This window comes from Chenopodium album, chromosome 2, assembly GCF_948465745.1.
Source record: "Chenopodium album chromosome 2, dcCheAlbu1.1, whole genome shotgun sequence".
NCBI classification, from domain to species: Eukaryota; Viridiplantae; Streptophyta; class Magnoliopsida; order Caryophyllales; family Amaranthaceae; genus Chenopodium; species Chenopodium album.
This window is the reverse complement of record NC_137835.1, coordinates 1,750,026-1,771,194: the sequence shown is the minus strand read 5'-3', so window position 1 is coordinate 1,771,194 and position 21,169 is coordinate 1,750,026. Positions and strand designations below refer to the sequence as shown.

General features: G+C 35.0%; 3 protein-coding genes across 3 annotated transcripts; 1 reads left to right on the top strand and 2 right to left on the bottom strand.

Moving 5' to 3' along the window:
- Positions 1–3,387: 3,387 nt before the first annotated feature.
- LOC145605930 (uncharacterized) lies at positions 3,388–3,696 on the bottom strand. The gene has a single exon (XM_081661997.1). It carries the CDS (start codon positions 3,694–3,696, stop codon positions 3,388–3,390), a length of 309 nt encoding a protein of 102 aa, XP_081518123.1.
- Positions 3,697–5,505: 1,809 nt separating this feature from the next.
- Positions 5,506–7,391, top strand: LOC145579065 (uncharacterized). Its single transcript, XM_081636343.1, has 2 exons — positions 5,506–6,678; positions 6,966–7,391. Exons 1-2 carry the CDS (start codon positions 5,592–5,594, stop codon positions 6,998–7,000), a joined length of 1,122 nt encoding a protein of 373 aa, XP_081492469.1. The 5' UTR covers positions 5,506–5,591; the 3' UTR covers positions 7,001–7,391.
- A 6,377-nt stretch (positions 7,392–13,768) lies between these two features.
- LOC145579056 (uncharacterized) lies at positions 13,769–18,852 on the bottom strand. Its single transcript, XM_081636338.1, has 5 exons — positions 18,593–18,852; positions 17,363–17,521; positions 16,087–16,347; positions 14,179–14,850; positions 13,769–14,066 (listed from the first exon to the last, which is right to left on the bottom strand). Exons 1-5 carry the CDS (start codon positions 18,674–18,676, stop codon positions 13,977–13,979), a joined length of 1,266 nt encoding a protein of 421 aa, XP_081492464.1. The 5' UTR covers positions 18,677–18,852; the 3' UTR covers positions 13,769–13,976.
- Positions 18,853–21,169: the final 2,317 nt, after the last annotated feature.

Genomic DNA, 21,169 nt, shown 5'->3' with positions numbered 1-21,169 from the left:
GTTGTTCAATTCCCGGCCCCTTCTTTTTTCTTTGTTTATAGGGAGTTATGAAGGCAGTGATGTATGTAGATGAGATTTGATCTCAAGTTTTGGGCGTTAACCCTTAAGGTTAACCAAGTACGTTAGTTGGCATCCACCTTTTTACTCACTTTTTTTCAAAGAAATTAAAAGGCCTAGGTTTTGGGTAGTGAATCAGATTAATTTAGAGGAATTCTTCACTTCTTATAGGAAAGTATATACTTGTCATTTTTCATGCTTGTAATTTATTTAAAAGAATTTAGACCATGATTCAGAAATCCAACTATTTAGCCTGTTGTGGTGATTGGTGAATTTGATTGCTTGGATTTGCAAAATTACTGGTTTGAAGTTTGAACAACTATTTGATTTAATGTAGAATTACTTGGCTAAGTCCATGCGAATTCTATTCTAAATTAATTGAAATTTTGAGAGAAATTATAAAATAAAATAGATTCATGACACTTATATAGTAGTTATATACGTGTTCCAGGTAATTCGAGACAACTTGTGATTAAAAAAATATACTAGTATATGTTGTACGGATTATAAAACTCCGCAATTAATTATGTTATATGTATCAGATCAGAGAAACGAATGCACTACTAGAGTACTACAAGCTCTTATGTATTCAACAATATGTTGTACATACTAATCAAATTAATCTTCGGCCATTATTATTGGTGTTTGATTTCGGTCATGTGTAATTGTGTATTAACTGCATTTGTGCAAGTAAGAGGTAGTAACAGACTATGACAGGTGATAAGTTTCTTCAAGTCTCAACTGTTAATGAAAATCAATAGATCTTTCTCCCGGATACAGAGGAATTCAAACTCTTGGACTTATGGACTACCAGTTGTAGAAGGCTCTATTCTATTCTGCTTAGCTCAAAGGCCGAGTTGACATGAGTCTAGTGGCTCGTTTGATGGGCATATTATGTCCATGCTAATGTGTTGAGCCCATGAGCAAACCCACATGTGACTGAAAGTGTTGTCTCACATCGAAAGAATATGAAAGTGTTGGCAAGTGTATCTCACATTGAAAAAATAAGAAAGTTGTGTCCACTTTGTAAGGCTAAGGGGCTACTCCCCTCATTGCCATATACGTAGTATATGATTTTAAGATGGAACCTCCTTGGTCGTATAGAGCAGACACTAGAAGTATAAATATAACACTGAGGCACATATTCACTTACTCAGCTTTTCTTTACTCTAATGTTGAGGCATGCATTTCTTGGACCGTATTGGCTTCAATTACCTTATTCTATTACTGATCTTTAATTTGCAGATGGTGTTACAGACTTATAATGTCCAATTTCAGAAGTTGTGTTACGTTATAGAACTATTGTTGCTTGTGGTTATGCTGCAACGGCTGTTGGTATAGCAGAACACCTACTATCAGCTCTACATTATTGAAGCATGTTTTTGGGCTTATTGCGAACTCTGATCTACATTGATCTGAAGCAGGTTTTTGAAATGTTAGGATTAATTCCTACTATATACTTTTAATCTTTATTTCAAATTAATTGGTAAATCTTAATTGCGGAAGCGTATCTGATTCCATGATAATTGATCGAACCCCTTCTTAATTTTGCATCTTTTAGTGGTTACACACTGGGTTTTCTCAATATTGATGGGATATAAGTGAGAGTCTATTGTATGTACCACTAGGCACCATAACCCTAGATGCCTATTTATATAAACCCCCTTTCCTAATCTGTCCATCATGTATTAGAAAAGGTTCAACGGTCTCTACACATAAAATTAAATACATACTCTATAATAGACATAACAAGCCCAACAAATATTGAAACACGTTCCTACACATTGAAACACAAATATTACTTTGCCATCCTCCCTATAAGTCGGCTTCACTTAGTTCAAACCAGAACTTAAGGCCATAAATAATGGTCAATCCAAATTTTTTGATCACCTTTATAATGTGAAGTTGTGAACTACTTAAAGAGTTAGAGTTAAGAGCAACCAAATTAACAGTCCAAACAGCTGTAATAAAAACAAATACAATTCAATAAGCTGTCAATTACACTTCAGTTAATTGTTTCTTCATTTCCTGTGTTTGTTTCGTTTTGCTTGTATCATTGTATGTGGACGTCGTCTTATAATAAATTCTGCTTGGTAGGCAACCTTTTCGCTATTTCTATTTGGTGGACCAAAGATTATCAACTCTGCCAAAATAACTAAATACTGAATAAATTAGACAGAGTGTGGTGTACATATGATAATACTGAATAACAAGGTCTCGTTTATATATACAGACCTCGTATTGGTATAGTAATTAGATCTGACGATGGTAATATATTTTTTTTAGTAATTTAAAAAGGCTATTACCTTACAACATTATGATTGGAAGGCCAGGGCCAGTAAGGTTTTGTGTATGAGTTGTATCAAATTAAACTACATGATCGACTTATAACGCATTGACAATTTGACATTCATGTAAACATCCCCGTCAATTTTAATTAAGTTTCGACTAGTGAGCGTCATACACCTAAATTAAGTCCAACATATTTAATAATACATATTCAAAACGTATTAATAATTATTTGTACTGCTAATTTTGATACGTCAATAAGTCACAAAAGTTGTTAATGGTCAAATTCGACATAATTTTTTTTTAAAAAAAAATTATTATGTTTTTTTTTTATGTTAACAAAAACTTCTACTCCGTACTACATAATACTATCTCCTTTCATTTCATATTATTTGCAACGATTTGACATTACGTTGGGAGAATTAATATCTAATTGTTGCAAATAATATGAAAGTGAGGTAATAATAGTAATATTATGCCAAGTTGAGACTTTTATTGAGAGCGTAATTAGCGCTTTTACTATAGGGTATCACATGGCAATCAATTCAATCAATCAGCTAGAAATGGACAACACTAAAAAGTTCTTTATTTCTTTTTTTTTCTTCCTCTTTAGAAAGGAACCTCTGTTACTCTGTAGTATGTAGTCCACAGAAAATAATTAAGAATTATGCATGATTTTAAGTTAACTTACCAGTGAGCTTAATTATCTTATATTTGAAACTGTAAACAACAGATTTAAATTGAAGAAAAAAAGAGAGAAGGGAATACATGGAAGATTGGCACTTTTAATGTAAAGAAACACTTCAATCTATCTCAAAAAATATATACATCTAAGTGATCCACACCATAACTACACAATTAAGGCAAAGGACCAAAAATAATCCTATTACCTCAAATCTACCCAAGAAAAAAAGAAGAGCAAACCTCAAATGACAAGCAAGTCTATCATCTACATGGACGACAAGTCGACAATTACATGGATGCCAACTAATTTAATCGGTGAGAGACCGTGCCCTCAAAACAAAACAAAACTACAAAGTATCATCTATTCATCTCAAGAACTTCAGGGATTTCAGTAATACTATCAAGAGAAGGTTTCCAAGAATGAGCAGATGAAACACCTTTCTTTCTACCCTTCTCAATCTCACCAAACACATCTTCAATCCTTTTAACTCCATTTTCTCTGTTACTCAGCTGCATCATTAACCATTGTAACTCTTCTTTAGTCAACACCATCTTTACTCTTAACCCATTTTCATTACTCACAACATCTTTCACAAATTCTCCTTCTTTTCCACTCATTTCAATCTCTTTATTTTCTTCCTTGCAAGTTTCCATACAATTTCCCATAATTTGTGTTAAAAAAAAAATAGCTTTTTTTTTTTTGTGGGATCAAAATAATTTTTGTTGGGTTTTTAATTAGGGAGGAAAAAGAAGAATTTGCTAAAGTAATGTATGAAATGTGGTTTATTTATATAAAGGGGGTTTAGAAGTGAGTGTACATTAAAATACAAATAGTACTTAAGAAAGTTGATTAATGTACGTAGAAAAATGGGATGATTGACATGTGAGTAGATTGTCTTTTTGCACTGATGACAAGTGACAATGTCTAACCCCCACATTGTTAATGGCCCTACTTCACTATAAATTAATCAAACTTCAACTTCCTTTTTTATTTTTGACCTTTCGTAAACACTACACTACTCTGGTTTAAAGGGAGACTGTTGTTGGTTGCAAATTCCAATTTTATTTGGTTGTTTTGATTGTGTTTTAATAATACTTCTCTTTCTTTAAATTAAGTTTGAACACAAAAAATATTGATAGGGTTTCAATTTCGATGTCTTGAGGTATGGGACAAATAATTTCGGCAAAATATTTTGCATACTCGGTTCATAATTTTAATTAATTAGCTTCTGATTGAAATAAAAAATTTCACTTTAATAACTCCTATGTGTTACCATCATCTATTAAAAGGTGAGAAATAAGGAGTTATGTGACATGCAAAATTAACCTAAAGGTTATACAATTGTACAAGGGAAATTATGAATACTCTATGTCCTTAAGTGTAATTAACCCTAGCATTTCTAGGTGTTCAAGATAGTTATAAAGTATTTTGCGTATATACTACGTCTATTAATTCAAAAAGAGATGCTTATTCTCTATTAACCATGAACAATTTACTTCATCCATTTTAAATGTAATTGCTCCATATTCTTGTTCAAAGTGTCTCATTTTATTAGTCTTGTCTCATTTTTATCTTCTGAATATTATTATGAGACAAGGAAGTATTCAAACTAATACACAACATGATAATTACCGAAAAAAAAGACAGCTCATACATTTACACATAATTTACTAGACATCTAGCTAAACAAAACAGTATATAAACCAAAATTAATAGTGGATTAACATCTTGCAACGTCGGTAAAACAGTGATACTACTTTAGAAAGAGTTGGAAAAATCGTTCAATCATGCAAATTAACAATCATAAGACATGACATCTAACAGTATGAATTGTTTTATATTCAGTTAAATAACAGCTAGCATCCGTGTCATTTCAAGTTAAAAGGCAAAAGAATCACATTCTTATCACTGTTGGTTTGTGTTTTGGCATTTGTTACGCGTAGAATAACACAATTAAGGAATACAATAAATCCTTCTTAAGAACACTCTAACTAGTATAGAATCTAAAGGATTTTGTCTTTAATATATACGGGTGTACCTATAATCTAACGATTAATCAATTAAAATGTTTCGGCTCTTAAACCAGACAAGCATAAAATCCATAAACTTAGCTCGGTTTAAGCGCGTTGAGTTCATGTTTAGATTAATGCTACTCGTGTGCAAGTTCATTAATTGGACAAAATAATCACGGGCTTTGTAAGATCCAAATAATTCACACCTAATCACTTAATAAATTAATATTTAGATGACTAAAAATAGAATTATATAACCCTAAAATAATGAAGAAATCACCTACTGTAGAGAGAGATTAGGATCCAGAAATTTCGGCATCCTTTATCCGTGGATATAAATTAAATAAAATTAATACATAATTTGTTGAGCCCGTATATAATTTATTGTATTTAGTTATGGGCTTAGTTTAAGGCCCTTGCTTAGGTTGTGTATATATACCACATTAACAATCAATACAAACACGAGAATACACATTCTTGACATGGTATCAGGCCTAACCTAAAATTAAAACCCTTGCTTTCTTTCTTCTCTTGCTCACGCATCAACCATGGAAGACGGGAAGCTTGATCCTTCATCTCCTTTCTATCTCGGTGCTGGAGATCAACCGGGAAACCTCATCACTCACGTGATTTTGAAAGGCGACAACTACTTGGCTTGGTCGAGGGCAATCACGTTGTCTCTCCGATCTCGTCGAAAATTTGGATTCGTTGATGGTACAATCACGAAACCCCCAGAAAAGAAGAAGCTCTTGGACTGGGAGACGGTTAATTCAATGATCGTCTCGTGGATTTTGAGGTCTATGGAACCTAAATTAGCGGCATCACTGCCTTATTTTGAAGAAGCAAAACTCTTGTGGACTTACTTGGAGCAACGGTTTTGTGTTTCTAATGGACCAAGGTTGCAACAACTACGGTCGAAAATTACTGATTGTCGACAAACTGGTAGTATGTCGGTTGAGGACTATTACACTACTTTGATGTGCTTGTTTGATGATCTCACGAGACTCAAACCCTTACATGGCTGTGAATGTGGGCTTTGTACTTGCAATGTTGCGGGCAAATTCGCAAAAGACAGGGAGGAGGAAGTGCTGCATCAATTTCTAATTGGCTTGGATGACTCGAAGTATGCGGCTGTGCGAACCAATTTGTTATCGCAGCAGCCACCCATTGACTTGACTCGTGCTTATCAAGCACTGCTTCAAGAAGAAGAATCACGGGGCATAGCTCAAGGCAGAGCACAAACCGAGGCAGCAAGAGATGCTCATGCTTTTGCTGTCTCTGCTGGGCGTTCGAAGGGACCCGATCGTCGAGATAAATCCAAGCTATTTTGCTCGCATTGCAAGAAAACAGGGCACGATGTGGAGGGCTGCTTTGTTCTTCATGGGTATCCTGACTGGTGGCATGAACTCAAGCGTGGGAAGGGGTCTGCTCGTTCTTCTTCCACACCTCCTGCTGCTACTTCTTCTAACACGGCTTCCGGGAAGGGGTCTGCTCGTGCCAATGCTGTGACAGGGGTTGTTGCTTCGACAGGGGCAGCCTCTGGCAGTGGGGATAATCTTTCCCTACAAGATCTCAAACCCGAGGACATTCGGGTTTTACTTAATATGGCTTCTCTTCAACAAGACCGTATGCAAGGTGAGTGTTTGTCTTCTTGGATTATTGATACGGGGGCATCGCATCATGTTACCGGAAATGAACATTGCTTGGTGGATGTTCGTTTGATTTCTCCTTCACCTGTGGGACTTCCGAATGGGGAACAAGCTATGGCCTTGAAGGAGGGTCGAGTTCTTTTGGCAGACACTATAACATTGGAGCATGTCTTATTTGTTCCCAATTTACAATGCAATTTAATATCGGTGTCTAAATTGATTGATCAATCAAATTGTTTTGTACGATTCACTGATTCTTTGTGTGCTATACAGGACCAACGTTCGGGGAGCCTGATTGGAGCCGGTGAACGGAGGGACGGACTCTACTTTTTTCGGCGTATTCCTACAGTATGTGCGGTTCAAGCTCCTGCGGTGTCAGAATTTGAGTTGTGGCATAGAAGACTTGGGCATCCGTCGGATAGAGTGGTTAAGTTGCTTCCACCTCTTAGTAGTAGTTCTGCAAATAAATTTTTGACTAAAGCTTGTGGTGTGTGTCCTCAAGCCAAACAACATAGGGATAGTTTTCCAAATAGTGATAGCAAAGCTACTCGTATCTTTGAATTAATTCATTGTGATTTATGGGGACCGTATAAAACTCCCTCTACTTGTGGTGCACATTATTTTTTGACTTTGGTTGATGATTATTCTAGAGGTGTTTGGGTTTATTTATTAAATAATAAAACCGAGGTTTATTCCGCATTTTGTTCTTTCTTTGCTATGATTGATCGTCAATTTGGTGTGTCTGTGAAATTGGTGAGAAGTGACAATGGCACTGAGTTCAATTGTATGGTTCCGTACTTTACGGAACATGGCATTTTATTTCAAACATCTTGTGTTGGGACACCCCAACAAAATGGACGTGTTGAACGCAAACATCAACATATTTTGAATGTGGGACGTGCATTAATGTTTCAAGGGAATTTGCCTATTGGTTTTTGGGGGGAGTGCATTCTTGGGGCGGTTTATTTGATTAATCGTACTCCTTCTCGTTTGCTACAAAACAAAACACCATATGAGATTCTATTTGACAAAGAACCTAGTTTTGATGAGTTACGTGTTTTTGGCTCCCTTTGCTTTGCACATAATCAAAAATCCAAGGGGGATAAGTTTGCTCCTAGAAGTCGGCGGTGTGTGTTTTTAGGATATCCTCATGGTAAGAAGGGTTGGAAATTATACGACCTTGAAACGGGTGAGATTTTTGTGTCACGTGATGTGAAGTTCTTTGAGAACGAATTTCCTTTCGCTTGTGACAAAACCTTGAATGCTGGCTCCGAAACTAATTTTGTCAAAGAAAATTCGAATGCGGATGGTGTGGGAGTCGATCTTGATTTTTTGGATGACTTGGAAGCGGTTTTAGAGGTGAGTGAAGTAAGCCGTGACAGAGAATATCAGACCACTGCCGAGGTCAGGACAGGGACTGCTGCTGCTAGCAGTACAGTCCACAACCCACCTGTGGCAGGTGGCACTGGCAGCAGCCAGGCTGTGGCTGGCTCTGCTGGTCTGGACAGCAACGCTGCTGCTGGCAGCAGTCTTGGGCAGCATCCAGACGCTGCTAGCAGCAGCCTTCAGCACCAAGCAGAAGCTGCTGGCCGTGGCAGCAGTCTTGAGCAGCAGACAGCAGCTGCTGGCCACGGCAGCAGCTTTGTGCAGCAAGCAGAAGCTGCTGGCAGCGGCCTTGGGCAGGGGGCAGGGGCTGCTAGCAGCGGGGGTGGCTCTTCTTCACTTGACATTGATCGTGGGGGTCGTGTGCGACGTCCACCGGGTTGGCATAAAGATTATGTGGCACATACTGTACAAGCAACGAGTACTCCTAGTTCACCTACTCCAAGCTCCTCAGGTACTCCTTATCCTATAGCACACTATGTGAATTGTGATCATTTTTCCGCACGACATCGTATATTTCTTGCAGCTGTACTTGCAGGCACTGAACCCCGTAATTTCAAAGAGGCTATGAAAGATGCAGGGTGGAGAGAGGCAATGCAAAAAGAAATTGCAGCATTGGAAGACAATCAGACTTGGGTAATGGAACCGTTACCTCCAGGGAAAAAGGCCTTAGGGTGCAGATGGGTTTATAAAATCAAGTATCATTCTGATGGCACTGTTGAACGATTAAAAGCTCGTCTGGTCATATTTGGTAATCATCAGGTTGAAGGCATTGACTATAATGAGACGTTCGCTCCCGTGGCTAAAATGGTCACAGTTCGGACTTTCTTAGCTGTAGCTGCTGCGAAGAATTGGGAATTGCATCAAATGGATGTCCACAATGCATTTCTCCACGGTGACCTTGATGAGGAGGTATACATGAAGCCACCTCCCGGGTTCCATGGTAGCAAACCAGGAATGGTATTTCGTCTTCAAAAGTCGCTCTATGGTCTTCGACAGGCACCCCGTTGTTGGTTTGCCAAACTAGCCGGATCACTCACAAGGTATGGCTTCAAACAGTCGTACTCTGATTATTCTCTATTTACTCTGAATCAAGGGAATGTCCATCTTAGTGTTCTGGTGTATGTCGATGATTTATTGATTTCTGGCAACTCTACTTCTGCGATTTCTGCTTTTAAGGCATATCTGAGTGATTGTTTTCATATGAAAGATTTGGGGGTGTTGAAATATTTTCTGGGTATTGAGGTTGCTCGTAGTCCGGAAGGCATATTTTTGTGCCAACGGAAATATACTCTTGATATTATTACAGAGTCTGGTTTATTAGGGGCACGTCCGGCGGGTACTCCGATTGAGCAAAATCATACTCTGGCAAAATCAGAGGCACCTTTTATTGATGACCCCGAGATGTATCGGCGTCTTGTTGGACGTTTGATCTATTTGTCTTTCACTAGACCTGATTTAGCATACACAGTTCATATTCTGTCCCAATTTATGCACCAGCCCCGTCGTGATCATTGGGAGGCCGCTCTTCGAACGGTACGCTACTTGAAGGGTAGTCCTGGTCAGGGAATTTTATTGCGCACAGATTGTGATTTACAGTTGACAGGTTGGTGTGACGCGGATTGGGCTAGTTGCCCTCTTACGAGACGATCGATTACAGGTTATTTGGTGTTTCTTGGAAATTCTCCTATTTCTTGGAAGACTAAGAAGCAGGATACTGTTGCTAAATCTTCTGCAGAATCCGAGTACCGTACAATGTCTAAGGCCACCGATGAGTTGAAATGGTTGAAGGCTCTTCTTGACAGCTTAGGAGTTTCGCATCCGCAGGCGATGAGTTTATTTTGTGATAGTCAATCTGCGTTGTATATTGCGCAGAATCCGGTCTTTCATGAGCGCACTAAGCACATTGAGGTTGATTGTCATTATGTTCGTGATGCCATTCAGGAGGGGGTTATTAGACCTTCTTATGTGAAGACGACTGATCAACTAGCGGACATCTTCACAAAAGCATTAAGCAAGAACCAATTTTTGTATTTACTTGGCAAGTTGGGCATTTGTGATTTGCATGCTCCAACTTGAGGGGGGGTGTTGAGCCCGTATATAATTTATTGTATTTAGTTATGGGCTTAGTTTAAGGCCCTTGCTTAGGTTGTGTATATATACCACATTAACAATCAATACAAACACGAGAATACACATTCTTGACATAATTGTCTCATCATGTCACATTATAATTAATAGTCACGAAGCTGAAGCAAGGCTTCAACGCTCTAAAACAAAATGTAATACGTTGTCCTAATATTAGTATAATTACGAGTAATGACAATTATGAACATGCACCGACAATAATTAAATGATGAATTATTGAATTTATTTATATGAACATTATATTATTTAACGAACTTATCCCTAATTCGACGTGATCATGACCATGCATGACGTTCATCGTTCACAAGGCAAATAGGCAGCCAATTATTTGGTTTTTTTTAGGGATTTATAAGGCTCGAACCCGGGTCAATCTGAAATATCATATTTATAATTGTTGTTAAATTCCATGCATAATCTCTGTATTAATAGCAAAAAAAATTTAGTAATAAGTTAATAACACTATCTGACTTATTCAATTACTTGCTTAAAGAGCAAATAATCTACCCTGAAAAGTTGACGCAAATAGATGTTATGACATCAAGAGCAAGAATAAAAATCGACCTTTAAGATCAATAATAAATCATTACTAATATTGACTTACTATATAATCAACATGCACTAAAAGTTTAAGGCATGTTAGGTTTAAAATTAAAAAACTGAAGGGAATTATAATGATCATAAAGTTAAATTGAAACTAAATGAATATTACAATACATAAACACTAAAAAATAAGTTTAAAAGAACCCGATTTACAAAACACAAACTGATGGATAATTTACGTGGCGCAATATAAACCACTTACTTTTCAAACTAGAAAGAATTCAACTCCACCCTAACTAACTATCAAAGGCGGGGTTGTGAATTGTGACATACAAGTAAAGAGTTGGAGAAACACACTGTCAAAGAGAAATTGCCCAACTTCTGTACTGTTGTAATAAATCTGGTGACAAGAACACATCACTTTCACAAATCGGCGGAATACCCAATTAATGAATTTATGAGACAAGCCAATCTATGTTTAGGTAGTAAGAAAAGACTATTATTTCAACAAAATTTTATGTCTCTCTCTTTTTTGACCGTTTTGGAAAATAATTCATCTACAAAAAGCTTTCTTTACAAGAGGAAAAGTGCTAACAAACCATGATTCATGACATCACTTGATAGCTTTCGTAGATTTGCTAGGTAATTGTGATGGTAAGTTAAATTAATTAACAATAAACCTGAGGATTTAGCTAATCAAACCTTAAGATTCGGGTTTTGTCGGCTTTAACCTTCAACTTTGAAGCTAAATCTTCAACCTTCTACTATGGTGTATTTTGTTAAAAAGTTGAAGAAATTTGGCAAAATAGTTGTCAAGCATAATAAAGATTTGAATGGTAGAAAAACAAATCTTTGGAATGTGGAATGTCCCACAGCTTCGTTATAAACCTCCATAGTAGTTAATCACATGGCAGTTGGCACCAACATAGAAAATTTTCAACCAATTAACCTTCTCTTCCATACCACCTTTTCACTCATTTTCAAAAATCAACAAAGAAATAAAGATTTATACAATTTTAGGAAAAGGTAGATGATGAAGAAATCAGAAATAAAGATTTTTTTTTTTTTTCAAAAATCAACAAAAAAAAAAAATAAATCAAATTCTCTCGTTCTCCAAAACAAAATGTAGATGATGAAGAAATAAGAAGTAGCATTCCAAACAATACAAAGTACAAACACCATTATCCCTTCAAAAAAAAAAAAAAAAAAAAAAGTACAAACACCATTGTTTGAACAAACACCTACTCTGTAGCTGATATTACCCCTGATGTTTAATAATTCAAAATCTTCTTAGTTCAATCTCAAACATGATTTTAAACACTATATTTATTTATTGCATAGCCTAATTACCTACCATCTTGTCCAATTTTAAACATGATATTACTTTTTATTTTTATTTTTTAATAAATCAATAACTTCAAAATTGTATGATGTAATTAACAGCTCATGAATTAACTAGTTGGACTAATACTGCAATGCTCCCCTGGATAGGAAATCCTATAATTTTAATTATTATAAAGGAATAAAGGATGAATATTGCATACCCCTTATACCCACAACTTGAAAGGGTATAAGCTTATAAGAAAGGTTTTTTTCAGTCATGGGAGTCTTGAGTGAGACCATTTTCACACTTAATTTTTTTAAAAAATTCACCTCTAAACAACAAAACTGCCATAAAAAATTGTCATCTCTAAGACCTTAAAATCTATAATGTCAATATAATATGGTGTAAGTTATTGTGAGACAGTCTCATACATAGCTTAGTCAAACTCGTAAAGTACTCCTAAATCCTTTGCGGCCTATAAAACCCTCCTGACCAATGAACATCACACTAATAGCATTCAATGCCACCAAAAACCAAGCAGATACGTAATTCCTACTTCCCAACCCAATCACTTGCTTCTTTCAATCACATACATGCTGCCTAGCTTAAAAACGGGCACTAACAAAGCTCGTGAATCTTAGATGCTATGTTGCCCAACTCTCTTAACTATATACGAAGTAGCAACTAGCAAAACCTCCAAAGTTGAAATAATATAACAGTTTAATATTAATACTATTTAAAACTAGTTGGTGGCCCATCACACTTTTTTTTAAAAAATTAAAAAACAAGGCTACCTAGCCCCTAATCAGAAGCAATTGACAATAATGCTAGTTTAACTTGGTAACCCAAGTAGATATCTTTCCATGAAATCAACCAAATTATGATATTATTTGTACCCTACATGGGACAGACAAATTATCAAAGAATAGTATGAAGAAATATTGAACCTTTTATTTTTTTGGTAAGTGAATGCAACATAATCTTGGTGAACTATATGGAGCTTAATTAGACGCAGTTGATCAACTGAAGGATATGAAATTCTACCAACTATAGTGTCCAGTCCAATTTCAGTCAGTAAAATTAGATGTCTAACATATTTGCCATGCAAGTATAAGCTCACAAGAGCTACATCCAACAAATGCATCAAGTATGGAACCAAAGCACCTCATAATAATATACAGAAGCAGGTAGAAGGGAGTGCAAGCAAAGAAGAGCTGCACAACTGCATATAACCAAATTACACTGAGGAACTGACACAATAACCAGCTCACATTAAAAGACATCAACAAATGAAGACGAAGGTAGGTCATGAAACCAAACAGACTTTGTCACTGTCTGTAGATAAAGAACATTGAAATGCAAGCAATAGGTGAAATGCCAGAGCCAGGAGCACAGAGTCTCAGACCAACAGGCTGGTGATTTTGAGCAGTCTCCAATTCAAGTACAAAAGTAGTATCGTTGTTAGTTTGTTACGATAAATAATAATCAAGTACCTTATTGAAAGTTGACCCCCAGTATCCAAAAATCCCCAGGTCAGTTAGATCCATAACAAATTTAGAAGCAAATCTGTTTCCACCTAACTTCTTGCTTACATGTACAGGAAACCTTAGAATTCCACAACAAATTGGATATGACAACATCTGAGAGAAGAGATTGTGGGGGAATGGAGGGGAGATGCGACTTCCTGAATAAAATACCATACATGAAAATGCCATTATACATAACATGATGAGGAACCAAGGTACAGGAAAAGAAAGTGAACACAAACTAGAACATCTAAACATTGTCCAAACACCGAGAATGTTTCAGAGGTCTCACAAGTTCACAACTATCTAAATGTAAGCTAGAGCATAACTTATCGTCAAACTTACAGAGATCTACGACGTTTCTTACATTTCACGGCGGCGTTTCCTTTTGAGATTGTCAAAGAGTTCATAAATATCAGCAGATGTGACCGCTTGAGAAGCATCACGATTTGCCTGTATGATTATTGAAAAGAAAAAAAATCAGAAACAAATTCATTATCTTTGATGATCTGAGAACCGTCAAAAAATAAACAGATATTAAACCAAGAGAAGGAAAATGACATACAAAGAAAGTTTCCATCTCATTTTTCATCTCCGCAATACCACTGATAATCTCCACTTTCTCTACATGACCAAGGTTATCGAACATGTTTGATGAAGCACCCTCCAGTTTCTGCAGTCTTTCTTCCCTTCTTTGCTGTGCCCTCTTCTCATACTCCGCAATTGAATCATCCTTGTCAAGCAGAAAACTAACACCCTTCTGTTTGTAGAAATCAGAACATTTTTCGCAACGGCAGAGGGTGTCCCTCCAGTTCTTTATAAGAAATATAGCCTTATTCCTTTCCGCAGGTGGTGGTGCAGCCCCAATGTCAAAGCCAAGCTGACAAAAATTACCTGAGCTTCCATCTTCACTGCATTTTTTCAAGCTCAAAGCTTTCTCAGACACTTCTGCAGAAACCAACTTTTCTTCACCAGATACATTCTCAGGCTTGATATCACCACCATTGCATGGTTTCAAGTGGTCGCAGCTAGTATCATTGATCTTGCCAGTACTATCACAGGTAGGCGAAGCCTCTTCTAGTATGCCTTTCCCTTTTTCATCGTTTGCAACCACTTCATGCTTCTTAGGAGCAACAAAGATGTTCTGGGGATAAAAGGCTAAGAATGAACAAGTAGCTGAGCAACCTAAGCAAATAAGATCCTCATATAAAGCCTCCCCTTCCTCGTCCACAGGGATCTGATACACAAAGAATTGACTCATTACCTCACTTGGTTCATCAAAAATAAAAAATAAAAAAAAACACACGCATAACTCAACATAATGATGATTTGGGTATAAGGGCCAATGAAAGAAGAAAAGACAGGTAATTGTTATCCAGACAAGGTAAAAACTTAATGAAATCACAATAGAACGCAGAATAAGAGCCAAAAATCCTCTTAAAAATCATCCTCATAAAAAAAATTGTGGAGTAAACTCTAGGTCAATCACAGTTTACAATTTTACATCACTTAAAGGTGACTCGAAAATAGCCACTAAACAACACCCAAAATAATCAGATACATTATGTTGTCTTACATGGAACCAAGCAAGAGATGCAAGGACAAATATCATATAGTAAAGCCAGTGCTAAGACTACACTACCCAGCACAAAACCCTTGATAAGCCTCTGCCCTACTGGTGACTGACAAGAGCATCAATAATGCCTTTTCTAAGGAATCAATCAACGCCATTTTGTGCCTCAGTTCATCATCAATTTCACATACATTAATAATCTAATTTTCCTGTACTTGATACAAGAGAAAAATTGCATTTAAAACATTGGAACAATTTTTTTTTATTTAGTTAGATGTGTCAAAATTCGACTTAACCCAAAACCGATCCAAACACCTGAACTAATGACTTTGAACAATATTTTGTGACCCAGAACCAGTTTTATCCGAATTTAAAAAAAAAAAATTAAAAAAAAACCCAGACAGGCCCGGGAACCATTTCATTTATACCATTAATATGAAATACTGATAACTTTATTGCAAAAAATACGTTCAAGGGTTTAATAGTGGTTTTTATTGAATCTAGATGTTATTTGTATGGTTGAATTTGGCTATAATTGACTTCATTAAATCAAAAAAATCCAACGTATAGTGTGTGTGTGTGTGTGTGTGTGTGTGTGTGTGTGACACATAAACAGAAAAAAGAAAGTGTGAATTCAAATCCCTTAGCCAGTTGGATCAACCCGAAAACTAACAATTAGGTCTTAAACAAGCATGACTCAAACCCAAAAATATTTTACTCTAACCCAACCCAACCCAACCAAATCCATTTGACTATGGTTATAAGCTTTCTGTCCTAATTGAAGAAACAGAATCAACAAAGATATTTGTCTAGCTAGACCTTGAAAACATTGATAAATGGTAATGAAATATGAGCAAATCACTGAAATAAGCTAAAAGACCAAATGTAAAAGATACCAACCTTTTCAGAGGACTCAAGACCAAGATGCTCCCTGTGATACCAGTCTTCACATACACAGCACTGTACCATTTCTTCTTCCTCTTCAACACTTGGATCAGGATAAGGGCGATCACAAGTACAATATGTACCTTTGAAGTTATGGTTGTACGAATTTTCTGCATTCTCTATGTCCTTGCTTGGCTGAAGCTTACAAATGAAGTTTCCAAACTTAGAATTTCCACAATCACACCTAAAGTTTCTCTTGGTCCACAGCTCCACAATCTACATAAACAACAGTGCGTAAGGTTCGTGTAGCTGGCTGTCTGTGAGGCCACACCTCCAGACAACAATGTTACATGCAGTTTTTGCAGTATAACGGACTAATGTGAGGATGGGAATGTTAGTGCACATCAGACAAAATGCTCAACATAGGAACATGAAAAGAAAGACCAGAGAAATGAATATAGATAAAAATATTAACTCACAGTAAAACAAAATCCTAGATTCTAGTTTGTTTTCTCAATAACTTCCGTTTTATTTTCCTTTTCAATCCCAGGCATATGAAAATCCGAAGAAAAAGACAGAGGAAGGTCAAAAGCTATGCACCATAAGAAAAAATGATTAAAAGAAACATCTCCCTTTGATTCAGATAACTTTACAATGGACAGTACATCTATAATATGATATCTTGCAGAACCGTAGGATCATAACTCAACAATTCCAAATAAATATTCAATTCGAAATGCCTAGAGAATCAACTCCAAAGGCACGTCATCTTTCCATAAGATTTCGAATAAGTTTGTATAATCTCTTAATAGAGCAACATAAATGCAAGTGATAAAAGAACTATAAAGCATTGGAAAAAAGATTTGTTACTTTAAGTCCGAATTTCAAGAAAAAAGATCATACATTGCAATATATATATACCATGGAGAGCCGGACAGGCATCTTAAGCAAGTAGATATATAGACTATAGAGTATAATTGGTCAACTAAGATTTGGTAGAAAATTCTGGATTATATATATTTTGTATGACCAAAGAACATGTGATTGACAAAATCCACGATTTCAAGTGTAAGTAAGCAATGCAAATGAAATTATTCCATATTATGGTATTTGGGTCTTTGAATGTAAATCTTAAGAACCATATAAGATTCAACTATATGGCCAGATTATTTTCAATAGCCTTGTCATAAATCTTAACTTTCTCCATGGACAGCCCAATATAAGTCAGATATGCCAACAAAAATCTGATTGCAAAAACTTATTCTCTCATTCTAAGCAGAACAAACATTACCTCATGTCCTTCATGGCAAGACAGGCTACATGCGGTGCAAAATCCAGCATTTCCTTCAGGAGTGCATGTCAAACATGAAAATATAGCTTGCCTTTTCAAATAACCTTTCGAGTATGTACACTCGTCTCCATCATCACCACCCAAAACCATTTCAGCTTCCTGTAACACAAATTACAATATCATATAGGGTAGAAGAATAACTACTATTCGCAATCATTTTCAAGTTTGTACCATATGAAAGTTGTAATATCATGAACATCTAACAAGCAAAAACAGCAGACGTAAGCTAATAACTCTTACAGACAATTAACACAATTTGACAATTACACCAAGTATTATCAACAAATGCATACAGACAGATATTGCCAGACCAAATTTATCATCAAACATAACCAACTCATATAACATAAAGAATATTACCAGCAGTCAGCAAGAGGAAAGCGGTACATGTCATCGAGCGTACAGGTAATCAATAAGGCAGAACACTAGGGAATGTGATGTTGAAAGCTACTCAAGTTCAAATTTCACAAGCAAATGGCTTAGAAAATAGTAGTTGATTATGCCCGAGATATAGTTATAGTGTCAGTACTCAAATGCCTCTATCAAGTCTTAGGCTTAGGCGGTTCATATGCACCTGGCCTAACCTTATGTTATAGCAGAAGGGCTCCTTTGAGAGAGTCTTGAGCAACGAAATTATAAACGACAATGAGTTAACAGAATCATAGTCAAGTACCTGCTCCCTAGCTGCCCCTCTTCAACTCTAAAATTTATGTTTTTCAATCAATCCATTCAGATTTTCCACTTAAATAAACCCACAATAAGTTTGATTTAAAATTATATCCAACTTCAAATCAAAGAAAAAAGCTTAATACACATCAAAAGTTCACATTGGCACAGAATTAACCCAAACCTCTATAACTCAAAGTACTACATAGCAATAAATCAAGTAATAATGTTTGTTTCTCAATGACAGAATTCTAGTAATCTTCTCTAAATTCTATCCAAAAATGTAATCATTTTTTTATTCAACACATCAATTCACCATAAAATTGAAAAATGATAGCATGCATCAGCAATTGGGCATAATTTTCAATGCCGGTAATCAAAACAACAATCAAACACCAAATTAAAACAATCAATAAATATCAAACCAAACACAAACTCTAAAACCCTAAATAAAATCAGGAAAATGACGAAAAAATTGAAAAATTAAAGATATGAAAATTATACCATCTCGCGTTCTTCGAGGTCATCGAGGTATTCATTGAGAGTACAAGTCTCCTTTTCACGATCATCTTCGAAAGCATCATCCATTTTTGTGAGAATTTGGCAAGAAAAATTGAGGAAAGAAATTAGGAATCAAACCCTAGAATTTAGCAAAACGCTGAAAATTGCATAATTAGGGCAATGAAGTACAGTGAGAGAAGAATGAGTGAAAAGAGGGGTTTGGTTTTAGGGCTTTTATTGATTTTAAGGACCGCCATGATATTTCCCGCCAGATCTCCTCTTTTAGTAAATGATTTTGGATAGGATATTATTGATTTTCAATTGTATCTTAAGGTAATTAAAATTATTTTTACATTAATTTGGATTGGTTGACTATTACAAATATATTATTGAATTAATGTCAAATCTCTTATTTTGGTAAGAAGTGATTTTGGATATTAATGCTTTTCAATTTTAATATTTTGGTAATACCCAAATCAAATTATTATTAATAGTTTAAAAAGAATTTGTAGTCTTTTTTATCGGTTAGGTTCCGTATACGTATACTTCACCTTATTTTTGCTAATCTTAAATAATTTTTGATGAATTTAAATTAATTTTACTAATTTGTTGTTATATTTCTTCTTTAAGGTTACTGATTTTTACTAATAAAATGTAATCATCTTTACTAAACATTATTTTTTTTTAAAGGTGAAGTAAACAAGACTTTAATTTCAAGTGTAACAGTATAAGTCAAACTTAGGCCCTGTTCACATTTACTTAATTCAGTTCAGTTTAGCTCCAATCAGTTCAGCTCTAATCAGTTCAGTTCAGCTCCTAATTTCCCTCTCTTATAAAATATTCATTTTAGCTCAGTTCAGTTCAGCTCCAATTAATTCAGTTCAGTTCAATGCACTTCAGTAAATGTGATCAGGCCCTTAGATTTATTGTTTGAGTATTACAAAGTATATCACTTATTTACAAATGTCAAATATCTTCTTTTGGTAATAAGGGATTTGGATATTACTCCGTATATTTTATAATATCCAATTAAAATTACATTACGTTAATAATAGTTTGAATATAGTTTAGTCGGTTTTTTTCAAGAGTAAGTCAAATCTAAATCTATTGAGTATATCAAATTAAGATTGTATTATTGTTACGAATTTGAGTTAAATTCTAATCGATCGAGTCATATCGTACTATACCAAATTTAAGGAAAATGATAAGAAATGAATGTACAAAGTTCGGTGATTGTTTTATAATAATATTTTATTACAAAATTATTTTATTTAGTAGTATATTGGTTTTGGTATGTATATATAATGTTTATAATTGAATGAATTTGATTCTACGAAAATAACTGAATAATTAATTCATTAATTTATATTGTCTTTGTTTGATAAATAGCTGATAGCGATTGATATAATTTATTTGACTTGATTTTATTAATTGACTATCTGGTTGGTTGGCTATGTAATAATGTTTGGTAAATAACTGTTAACAATTAGCCGTTTCAGTGTATGTAATAGCCAAAAGTTAAATATTCAATAAGCTAATTTCAAAGAGGCTCATATATTGAATATTTCAAAACACTTTTTTTATGCCCATAAAACTCTTTCAATAATTTGTTAATTGATCCGTACGCTTAGTTTTTTCAAAACCTATTATATTCCTTAATAAGTTGTTCAAGACCGTTAAAAAGCTACTCGTATTTACTAAACAAGGCCACTACTAAGTCCTGTAATCTAATTGGTCATAAACTAACTTAGGCCCTGTTCTATTCACCTTTAAAAAATAATATTAGGTAAAAATAATTTCAGCTCAGTAAAAATAAGTTCAGTTCAGTAAAATTAATTTCAATTCAGTAAAAATAATTTCAGTTCAGTAAAATAAGTTCAATTCAGTAAAATTCATTTTTGTTAAAGAAGAATTATAATAGAAAATCAGTAAAAATAATTTCAGTTTAACAAAATTAAGGTGAAGAGAACAAAGCCTTACATTATCCAAACTTATTAGCTCATTTAAATTTAAAATAAGGATTAAAATGTAATCTATCCATTATACCGTCTTAAATCATAACTAGCCTTCTGGCCCGTGCAATGCACGGCTTGTTCATAGAAAATTGCATTGAGAGATGAGTGAGGAAATACCAATAAATAATTATGAGTGTAATATGTAACTGAAAACATAATTAAAGAAATAAAAATTTTGGGACTTTAATTTAAAATGAGACTTAATAGAAAGAAGATGGAGGGACTAAAATCAAAGAGAGAAAATAAAAAGGTTGAATTAAAGAGGGAAGATGAAGATAAAGTGTTTAATGAAAGAGTTAAGAAGAATTGTATAATTAAAAATAAAAAATATAAAACGACATGTGGCACATTGAGTTGAAGAAGATGATAGGAAAGTGTAATAGAATGATGACATATGTCTTTTTGGTTTTCTTTTTTAAATACTAAGTATAGATATAGATATAGATTTAACCTCAATTCTCCCACCGGCCTCTTCTTAGAAAACAATTGTACTAATACATACTCGCATCTGTGATTCCCACACGATATTTTGTTGTTGTTGTGGTCATTGTAAAGACAAAATCCA